Genomic DNA, 11,117 nt, shown 5'->3' on the forward strand with positions numbered 1-11,117 from the left:
CATTTTTATTCAACGCTTTCTGTAAGTATAAAATCCAACGGAAAAAAAAACAGCAATGTCTTTTTTGTTTACATGTTATATTCTTCTGAAAGGAGGAGCATCATATATAACAAACCATATATATATTTATATATATATTTATATACACACACGCGCGCACCCATACACACATTCACGCACACATGCCACGGATAAAATATTTGTTTTTTTTAAAAGATACAACATATTTTCTCATGGGGGATGATAAAGGGATTCGGACCAAACGGTGACATGGGATATGTTCATTGTGCATTGATCGCACACCCCAACCCCCCCAAAAATAAAGGATCCTTTTCTCAATTTCCAAACATGTAGAGGAGCATTGTCATAATTCTACACATTAGCCTATACAGCCTTTTAACATAATGGGCCCTTCCACTTGGGTTGTGTGCAAACAGAAGATGTGCTGAATGAGCTCCCCTGTCTGTGGTTGGTGATGAGTCACATAGTGCTTGGCTTTTTACGAGAGGCTGGGATTGGCTGTGTGATTAAGTGGAACAACCAATGAAAGACGAGGACACAGAAACCAAAATTGAGCATATTTTGGTCGTCTAGAACACCACATGGAAAATAAGTGTTTTCAATATTGGAACCAAAACAATTCAAAAAAGTTGGCTCTTAAAAGTCATTGTACTTGAGGATGTTTAAAAAGAGTCAAATTGGCAAGAGGAGGAACCGGCAGCGGAAGCTCATACAGCCGGAGCCATCGTAGCAATCCGACTAGAGTGCAACAAGTAGCCGCTGCTGAGTCGTGTCAGCGGTTCAGTCTACCTTCAGATAAATGTCGACGCAAACGGCAAAGTAAATGTTAGCACTTATGTTTCTCTTAACCAAGACCTGCGCTGAAAGTTAGAGACAGACTGAAATTTTGCCTTCAGCCTTGGGTACAGAAGGCACTTGCTTAAGTTTTGGGAAAAAGGACATTTTAATAGCTGCCTCCCACAAATCAGGCTGGATAATTTGTTTTTAAGTCAATGAATTCAACCACTTTCGGTACCACTGAGTCCAAGGAGTCTTAAAATGATTTGTTGGTTTGTTCTGTGGTCGCAAGCTGTTATCGCTCCATTGTCAATCAACATGGATGAGCACTTGCCATACATTGGACATTCAATTTATATAGTCAAAGTATTAGTGGATAGATAAGTATTACAGCTATATTATGTATTGTAAGTATGTCAAAAACATACAGTGCAAACATTTAAATGCGTATGGGAAAGTCTGGTTAAGAAAAACAAGCTGTGAATGAAATAAAATGTGACCAGTAAAATGTGAACTGGATCAGACAGAAAGCAAGAGATTATCTGAGATATCTGAAAATGCTACGATGGCTACTGCTGTCTAATAAATCCATATATGATAAACATTTGTTCAATCCTCACCCATGTACACCACACTTAGTCAGAGCCATTTAGGACAGTACACAGCTTGACCAGTGATGCTTACACAGAAACAAACAACAAAAACAAAACACATGCCCGCATTTTGCACTATATCAGATTTATATATCAGATTTAATCACATGGTCTTCAAGAAAACTGCAGTACCTTCTTTCACTGTAACCCGGATGAAAATGTGTATCGATTTACCCAACTTGACCCAAAAAAAAAAAAAAATTGCACAACACAATAAAACGACTAGTCCCTTGATCTTTGAATTAAAGTGTGCGTTTCTCAGGTCGAGCCTCTTACAAAGTGAACCGTTCAAGCTGGCCGAGACTCTCCTCACATTTGGCCATTAGAAGAGAAAGATAAAGGAAAAAGGAAGTGTAGCATTTCCAGTCTTGGTGTAGCGTGAACCTCCTAGAGGCCTAAAAATTCGATCAAAGCTGAAGCAGGACTTTGGATAACAAGTGCTATATCACAACAGCCTGCAGAGTCACACTGAACTAGCAGTGAACTCGGGTTGACCTCAGACGTGGTCTGATGGGCACACAGTCATAGACCGTGTGTGTGTGTGTGTATGTGTGTTTAATGGAGATGAGTTTTTAATCCTTCGCAGAGCCGTGTGAGGAAAGACATTTCCTTCACTCAAAACAGGGAGAAAAATGAATGTGTCTTAAAAAGTGAGCCATCCCGCAGTGCTAGAGCTCCGAGCTAGAGCTAGCGTACTCAGAACATTTGCCAAAAATGTCCCTCATGGGAAAGACAGGACTGCTCTGGGAACATATTTCCTGATTTCATGACACTGTCAAGACTGATCAAACGCAGATCAACTTCTGACAACGCAGGAATTCACCAAGTTACTTTTCTATCTGTTGTGCTTTGCTTCAGTCTGATCTCATGTGTCTACGATGCCTACACTGTAACCACGTTATCAACTTTTATCCTGAGCTGCAATCCCATGACAACCTCTCTTTACCTTTCCCAGTACCTAAATGGCAAACCACTCTGGCAGGTCCTGCAACCGTTCCGATCACTAACTGGGCCTTAAGCTTAACTCAAAAGGTTGGTCGGGTCAAATGGAAGCCAAGGACATGTGTCTGACCGAACATCTTTGGGTTTTATCTACTGGCTTGGCTGTGAAAACAATCAGTCGAGCTGGTTTTTAAGCCTTGGATCCCTAAATTGGAAAGGGAAAGAGAACAGAGGTCAAAGTCCACCTCAAAACAACAGAAATAGGAATCTGATGCTTATAGTAAAAACAACCACTGTCCTGATTCTCGTGAAGCAACCCATAAACCAAAGTCAAATACTAGTTCAACTGGACCTGCAATCGGGTCAGGTTTAGGATCGAAAAATACGAACCCCTTAGGACAGGATGCCTTTTGTAGTTGTAGACACCATTCAGAAATACTTTAGGGGGCTTCCAACCACTCGGATAGCAACAAAGAGGCCTAAAAGGGGAGCAAACGTGAGCTGTGTGTGAGTTACGGCCCGGGACGAGTGCGGAAAAAAAGTTTCTGAAATGGTGTGACAGCAAACGGAAAACACCTGGACGAGTGTTGCGTGCACTGATTGTGGAGGACAAGGCAGCCTACTGTTTCACCACTGGACTGGACAGGACAGGAGAGATAGCACTCAGGGCGAGTGAGAGCTCGAGAAGAAGAAAAAAACAAAACAAAACGACTTCACATTTGGGAAATATAATGCAGATGCATCAGCCTCGTCGTCATGCTTTCAAAGTATCTACTGATCACACGGCGTATACATTTTTTTTGTCTGAACAATAATCTATACAGGTGATACAATGCCGCTATTGGCACGTACACAATATTGCACACTAATACGAGACGTCCAAGACTGGTCAGAAGTCTCCGCCTGGGGGAAAGTAGGGGGAGAAACCTGACGTGTTTTGGACATCGAGACTTAAAAAAGAAAGGAAGAAAAGAAATAAAGATCATTAGGAAAAGGGAAAAAAATGCAAAAGTGACATATTTTGAGCAACAAGGCCCCCCGTGGGGCAATCGAGGGAGCTGTAGCACCAAAAGGAGATCCATACTGCCTCAGCCTCGCACCGACAGGCCTTCACATCCCCTGATCTGCTCTCAGACCGTCGACAACAGGACCGGCTGGGAGGCCGGCCCGACCCTTCAACAGCAGCCATCTCAGCTCGGACCGGAGGCTCATCCTCGTCATTTTGACTGTATATTAGAAACATGGAGCAGATGGTGTGCAAAAGTCTACCATAACATCTACTGACGCTTCTCCGTGGGGTCCCTGGCCCTGTGCTGGGCCTTGCTTCTGTTCCAGGGTGACTCGAGTGAAGCCACCAGGACCATACAGGACAAGACAGGACAGGATAGGGGGCGCTGCTGGGGGATTCTGCCCTCTCACTCTGCCCCCCCACCTCCACCGCCCTCTTATCAATACCCAGTGTCTATTGGGTATGTGTCTCATCACTCTCGCTGTTGCTTGGCCCTGAAGCCCGGAGCAGCCTTTCATCGTTAGCTTTTAGCTTCTCCGACTGTAGCCACCTGAAGCTCCGTCCACCGCCGAGATGTGACTCCCCGCAGCGCCCCGGTGAGTACATATCTCAGCCGACGTAACAGCACTCGTAAATGAAAACGTACAGTGGTCGAGGTCACAGACCATCCACGTGAGAACACGTAAACGAGTGGAGTGTATAAGGCACGGGTCGTAACGACGTCAGAGAGAGGACGCTTCGCCTTCGCCTCGCTGCGCTGACGGGTAGGTTTTGTTTTCTTCTTTTCTTTTTTTTTGTCTCTCTCCACGCCTCACGCTCCCACGAGTGGACCTTCTCCTTTAGCACCCCTTAACCCACCCGCTCCCCCCCACACCCGCCCTCCCGTTAGAGGAAAAAAAAAACACAACAAATTAAAAGAAATAATAAACTTAACCCACAGAAAACGTGGGTATCTTAAGGATTCTTTTCTCTCTCTTTTTTTTTTTTTTTTTTTTTTTTTTTTACAGCTGATTCACAAAATCATAATTAGTACGACTAAGTTAGCACTTTTTTCATTTAAGTTTATATGAACATGGTGCAAGAGGGTTGATATTTAATATAGTAGCTCAGAGATAGACTCATCCCATTTGTTTCAGGTGCAAAAAAATAGACTTATTCACTTTTGAGTCTCGGCATTTCTATTATGGCAAGACAGAAATGCTTCCATTAGCCTTTTTTAAAGGTCTAATTAAAGACTGTAGCCTACTTTACCACACTTCTTCCAATGCATGCGCCTTCACACATGCTGACAGGTGTTTACAGGCCTTTAAGTGCTGCGGTCTGCGGTTCACACACCTTTAGAGAGCTTCAATAATAATTTTGTGTACCTTTTTTATATAATAAACTAAATATCTGGTTTCAGATTTTGGTGTCATAAAGTCCATTGTTTAGTTCTACATATTTTTCTTTGTGCTGATGTCAAATACAAGAAGACTGTCATTCTATACAGTAGGCTAGACTGCTGTTACGTTGATTAAATCTAGCACGTCACCACTTTGGAAACATTTAAACTTTTTTTTTCTCCTTCTTCTCCTCTCCAAATAGCTTTGATGTGTGCAAAATCTGTCTTCTGATAGAGAAATGGACGCTCCTGTTCATTGTCATTTAAATCAAGTAGGAAACAGTTCATATCTTACAGTTCAGTCCTTGATAGCAGCGGCTCACTGTTAGATGGGTGGTAAGTGGGGGTGACATCCAGAGAAATGAGCGCGGAGGACAGCAGAGAGGTGCTGCCATGTCTGTGGAGGTTGTGTGAGAGGGTGATTCCCTTGGAAATTCATTTTTTTTTTTCTATTTTTACAATTACAAGTCTGGTCTCAGGGTTCAGTTTCATCTTTGTTTCGTTTCTGCTCGCCTTTAAAAAAAAAAAAAAAAAAAAAAGACAAGAAAAAAAAAGACAAGAAAAAAAAAATCCACGTCAGTCGTCGTCGGCGTCATCCCCACCACCGTGCGGGGCCTCAGGTAGTAGTTCGGAGGCCCGTTTCTCTCGACTCCTCTCCTGGATCTTCCTCATCTCGTCCGCATACTTGCAGAAGGTGTTGCCGAATTTGGACCACACTTTGCACGGAACCGTGATGGAGTTCCGGTACGTGGGCTTCACCTCGCTGACCCGCATGAAGACACCGTACTTGTTGGAGCCCACGTCGAAGAAGAAGCGCTTGTTGTCGACCGTGAGCGAAGTGCCCTCCGGCAGCTCCGCGGGCTCCTCGTCCACACCATAATCGTCGATGAGTTTGGCCAGCGCGTCGCGGAACTCGATGAGACCCTGCGCCGGCAGCGCGATGGTCTGGCCTTGCGCGCTTCCCAGTCCGGGGCCCCGATTAACGGTCTGCCGGATCCTCAGGAACCGCCCCCTCTGGTTCTCTTTCAGATCCATGTAGTATTTCCGATTCTCGCGCACCAAGAATTCGCTCTTGAGCGCCCGCCGGGGCTCATCCTGCACCACGTCCGGGTTGGACGGGCCCAGCTGGGCGTAGTGTTCGATAAAGTCCCCGAGGTAGTCGCGGAACTCCACGGCGACGGACATGGAGAGCGTGAGGCGGCTCTTGTTCCCCCCAGCGCCGACCTCGGCTATCTTTAGGAAGCGGCCTTTCACATTCTGCTTCACGTCAAGGTAGAAGCGCTTGTTCTGGATGTCGACGCGCTTGGACGCGAGCTCCTCGGTGTCGTGCTGCAGCCGCGACATGGCACCCATCGCACCCGGCGGCAGCGAGCCGGGCCCCGCGGTGGGCCCTCCGTGGTCACTGCCACTGTCTCTGTCCGCCATGATGCTGCCTCCCTGCTTTACCTTCCTTCCACCGTCTCCCTCTGCCTGCCTGCCTGCCTGCTGCTGCTGCTGCAACCTCGACCGCTCGTCAAAAAAACCCCACTCCGCCGCTCTATCGCGAGACCCGGGAAGGAGAAGTGGATGAGGGGAGGGTTGAAAGGGAAGAAGAAGAAAAAAAACAGAAAGTAGCTAATGTTACTGTAGTACTCGGTGCGGGCTGCGTTCAAGTGCACTCTCGCTGTTTTTGCAACGCTACGCCGTGATGTCGTTATAGGCTTTGTAGAAGGAGCAGCAGTGAGGTGATAGATAGATAGATAGATAGATAGATAGATAGATAGATAGATAGATAGATAGATAGATAGATAGGCACTATGTCATTGTTGCTGTTGGGCGTTTCAGCACCACGGACAGTGACATACACTGGGGGGTGACAGGGAACTATAGGAGCTATAACTGCAGGGGGCTGATACACTCAGTGAGCATGTGATTACATCATGGCTGAATGTGCAGACAGACAGACAGACAGACAGATAGACAGACAGACAGATAGATAGATAGATAGATAGATAGATATTAACAAAAGCACTATCGGTTCTGTTGGGCGTTTCAGCACCACGGACAGTTACAGACACAGGAGTTTGACAGGGAACTATAAGATAACTATAAGACTGCTGGAGGCTACATACACTCAAACAGCGAGCCATTACATCATGGCTGAATCTACCTTTTTCCTGCCTTCTCCTCTGTCGTTTGGTTGTACTTGTGAGTCACCCGACTGTTGCAGTAAAAACAATACTTCAGTTTAATTCAATGACTCTCCCCACCTCCAACAAAATCAAACTGTTTGGTGAAAATGCGAGCACGTTAACTCAACGTCGAAAGTGCTCTCCACAGACTTTAGAGCTTTAGATATTTTGGAATGAACTGTTATTTATTCATGAGGCAGCTAATTACACAATAAGAACTCCTTTGATATGGGTTTATGTAGCTCTGTATTCCTGTTACTCTTCTGTTTTGTCTTACTCAGCAGTTGTTTGCCATGTTTTGTCTGTTTGCAAGTGGGCCCTGCTAACAAATGACTTGCAAAATATAACAAGAAAAAGAAATGGAGCATGCAAGGTTTTTTGAAAGGCTGAAGCTTTTTGCAAGTGAAGTCTGGTGGTTATTGATAAGATATCACTAAAAGCACCATAATAACTGTTAGTAATATTTTGTAAAATGTTTTTTAGTGAGTAAAGCTTCTTAAGACTGTGTTTGATATAACATGAGCCTTTCAACATGCTAACATACGTATGGCATTTGATGCATGATGATAAAAATAATTTGTAGCTATGGGACAATAAAAGTTATGTCACATTGTATCTAGAGTTGGGCATTGTTTGAATTTGGACGATTCGGATTTTGATTCTTCATTTTGATTTTTTGTTTCTAACAATTCTCGATTACAATTCTTCTAACAGGTTAAAATATTTTGAATGAGCCGTCTCATAGCTAACCAGAAATCTTTTTTTAAAAAAAATAGTTTGAGCTGCTCCATGAATTTTATATCTATAAACTCTTAGGAACTTCACTAAGAATTTATTACAGTATATACATTTCAAATCTATAAACGTGAATATAATTGTTATGAATTTTCCTTTTCACAGGGGTACACTTCACAAGAGAGCTTTATTTTGTGAAAACGTTTTAACACGTATCACACGTAAGGCCGCATGTACAGGTTACTGAGTCCCCATTGATGGGCTAACCTGGCGCAGAATATAAAACAAACACTGAACAACCCAGTCCAGATTAGCAGCAGTTATTCAATGCCATGACCCGAGAGCGTTTTTTTTTTTTTTACCTTAGTCATGCACCCTCCTTTGCACTATCAATTTTTTATGTCCTTTATTTTGGTAAAGTAAAGCCTCACGTTTGAACACTGCTGCACACTTTCCATGGCTATGCACACACTGCTCGGTGGTTTCTTCTTCCGGTTCTGCCGACCAGGCATCGAACTTGAGAATCATTGAAAAATATTTGAATGACTTGAATTAGAATGTTAGTCCCGATTGCAATTAATGCTTGATGCTCGATGCCCAACCCTGATTATATCAAAGACAGTCAGAAAAATGAATCACAAACATATATTCATAATTTTAACACACAGTGACACTCAGATTCCCTTGTTTTTTTGTCAAGTGACACAAGAATATCTCTAGCAGCCCCTCGCAGTGACCAACCTGCTTCATTTGCTTTTTATCAGAAATTATTTGCTTTTTAAAAATTCTAATTTCAAAATCCCAAAATTGTGTGTGATTCCTTTGAGTGGTCCACGGTCACATCAAACAGTCCCTTGACGGCTCTGGACTTTAATGAATGAATGAATAAATAATTAGATAAAATGTTTGCACTCCCAAAATAAACAGCATTATAATTTACAACATTACATTTTACAACACTATAATTTACACACATTAATTTTCAACGTTAAAAGAAAATACCTGATTGTTTGATAAAATGCGGCAGCATAACACATCGGACATTGTACTTTCCTTGCAGTAGTAAACGGTTTATCACTCTGGCTCTTAGGTTAATACTGTACATGGGGGTTGACTGAGGCGCTGCTGCTGCTGCTGCTGCTGCTGCTGCTGCTGCTGCTTGTGGTGGTGGTGGGCTGGTGGCAGTCCCCTGCTACTGCAATTTAGCCGTGGCCCTCAGTTTGCATGAGACGCCGTGTGATTGGCCAGTTGAGACACTGCATTAAAGCTGTCAAGGCTTTCAGCACCATGGACAGAGACGGGGTCCCTGAAGGGACCTTGCTGACGGTGTGAGGCGGCTGGACTGCACGAGGTCCCGCGGTGGGTGCGCGCAGCGCCGTAATGACATTGTGTCTCGCACGCTGCCCTCTTCCGTTCCGTCATGTATCGTGAAAGAGGAGCTGTCCAGCTGCGCCTCTCACACACTGTATGTGCCATTTTATTTAATCCCCTGTCTCAGCGTGGACAATGAAAAGGCTTCCTGACCTCTGGTGAAGGGCGCGCGGCTCCTCGGTGAAAGTGAGCCGGCCGCGAATCTTATGAATGACTTGATTGATGGATATAGAGATGGTGGGTGCTATGGGAGAGAGGCGGGGAGGGGGAGGGCTTGTGGTCGCCATAACAAAAAATAAAAAAAATAAAAAGCATATTGTGCAAAGCTCTCGTTTCATTGGTGGAGATGCGCTCAACGAAAAAAAAAACAAACACTTTATTAGCTGTAGCTGTGCAGGATTGGCAAAATGTTTTGCGTATAGAGGCTAATACCTGCAGGTTGGGGGTGGTGGGGAGGGTGAGCGATGCCCACCCTCCAGCCCCTTCTCCTCCTTTCCTCCCCCCACGTGTTGCCATCAAGTAGCTAAACTGTACAGGCAACATTAGTGGACCGAAGCTCATTCTTGGACAACACTGTGGACATTTCATGGGTGTTTTTTTTTTTGTCCTGCAGGCTGCAGGCTGGTGTCTGTTTCGACTTTTAGAGCAGCTCGCTCGAGTCTCTCCCAACTCTCGCCATGCTGAGGAATCCATTGAGAGAATTTCGCAGCGTTAGTCATCGCAACAGCTCTCCGCAGTGTGTGTGTGTGTGTGTGTGTAGCGGCGGTCGCCTCTAAGCCTGTGTTTGCACCTCTGTGCACTGGAGAGAGTGAGTGAGGGAGAGAGAGAGTGGGAGGGAGAGGGGGGGAGGCTCGCCTTTAGACGCAACACTTGTGCTCGCGCGACGACTGTGCACAAGCAACGTGTGCGTGATTTCTCTTGCAACAACCCACCCGCAGAGGAGGAGGAGTAGTGTTTTTTCTTTTTTTCCCTTCCTCGTCTCTCTCTCTCTCTCTCTCTCTCTCTCTCTCTCTCTCTCTCTCTCTCTCTCTCTCTCTCTCTCTCTCTGTGTAACGCTGTGTCGGCCCGGCATGGTCACATGCTGCTGGTGTTGGTGTTGGCGGCGCTGTGCAGCCGGCGGGTGTCCGGGTCATTAGGGTGTTTGCGCAGAAGGTGGTGGGGGGTTGGGGGGGACGTCGTGGCGAGCCGAGCCGTGCCGAGCCGACGCCAGCGAGCGGAGCGGGCCAGGTGATGTTTGCTCACGTCAACCGCTGGCGCTGTTCGACGAGGGGCGCAGGGGACGCGGCCGCCGGAGGGTGCGCTCGACTGTTGCACCGCCTCACAGGATAACCGCCGCTCTCTCATCCTGTCTGCCCTCTTTCCCCCCCCTCCCTTCCTTCCTTTCCTTCCTTCCTTTCCTTCATTCCTTCCTTCCTTCCTTCCCCTTCTCCTCTGCTCCTCCGAGTTCCTCTGATTCGGCGGCTCACTGACCAGCGGATCGTCGGAACGCAGCTGGATTTTTGTCTTCTTCTTCTTCTTCTTCTTCTTCTTCTTCTTCTTCTTCTTCCTTTCTTTTGGAAGGGAGGAGGCGGCGGTGGATGAGGAGGAGGGGGCTAGTTTGATCAAGAGAAGCGACCTTGCGTGTGCGAGCGGGGAGTGCGTATTGTTTCTTGTGACTCCCATGTATACGCGCAAGGCGCTTTCTCCCCCCCACCCCAATTCTTAACAGCGAGGTAATGCGCCCACCCCTGCGATGCTAGCCTATTAGCTGGAGAGAGAGGGAGGGTGGAAGAGAGAGAGAGAGAGAGAGAGAGAGAGAGAGAGAGAGAGAGAGAGAGAGAGAGAGAGAGGTTTTCAGCCCCTGGATTCGAAAGGAGCCTAATTTACGAGTGTTGTTTTGCCTTTCAGGAAAAAAAAAAGAGGGGGGGGAGATAAGAGAGCGCGAGGGGGGGAGGGAGGGAGGGTGCTCGCTGGCTGAAGGAGAATGCAGCAATCACATTTTTAAGCATGCAGGCGCGGGCCGCTTCCGGTGCCTAGGCTGCTGCGTCCCTCCATCCGAGGCCAGCGGCCGTATGGGG

The 11,117-nt window shown here is 46.1% G+C and overlaps 2 protein-coding genes across 5 annotated transcripts in view; one reads left to right on the forward strand and one right to left on the reverse strand.

The window, feature by feature from the left end:
* Window positions 1–4,326: 4,326 nt before the first annotated feature.
* On the reverse strand, window positions 4,327–7,072 carry purab (purine-rich element binding protein Ab). The gene is made up of 2 exons (XM_076043359.1): window positions 6,933–7,072; window positions 4,327–6,320 (listed from the first exon to the last, which is right to left on the reverse strand). The coding sequence occupies exon 2, from the start codon at window positions 6,206–6,208 to the stop codon at window positions 5,360–5,362; it is 849 nt and encodes a 282-aa protein (XP_075899474.1). The 5' UTR covers window positions 6,209–6,320; window positions 6,933–7,072; the 3' UTR covers window positions 4,327–5,359.
* A 3,942-nt stretch (window positions 7,073–11,014) lies between these two features.
* Window positions 11,015–11,117, forward strand: part of nrg2b (neuregulin 2b) — a 47,912-nt gene continuing 47,809 nt past the window's right edge. For all 4 annotated transcript variants that reach the window (XM_076043495.1, XM_076043498.1, XM_076043496.1 and 1 more), the window contains exon 1: window positions 11,015–11,117. This exon is cut by the window's right edge and continues 576 nt beyond it. The gene's annotated coding sequence lies outside the window, so the exon portion shown is untranslated.

This window comes from Nelusetta ayraudi, unplaced genomic scaffold (assembly GCF_046127955.1).
Source record: "Nelusetta ayraudi isolate G7.1 ecotype Tasmania unplaced genomic scaffold, CSIRO-AGI_Nayr_v1 ptg000075l, whole genome shotgun sequence".
NCBI lineage: Eukaryota > Metazoa > Chordata > Actinopteri > Tetraodontiformes > Monacanthidae > Nelusetta > Nelusetta ayraudi.

Excerpts from the sequence above, each read along its gene's own strand:
- purab (XM_076043359.1), bottom strand. The coding sequence starts at position 6,208 with ATGGCGGACAGAGACAGTGGCAGTGACCACGGAGGGCCCACCGCGGGG.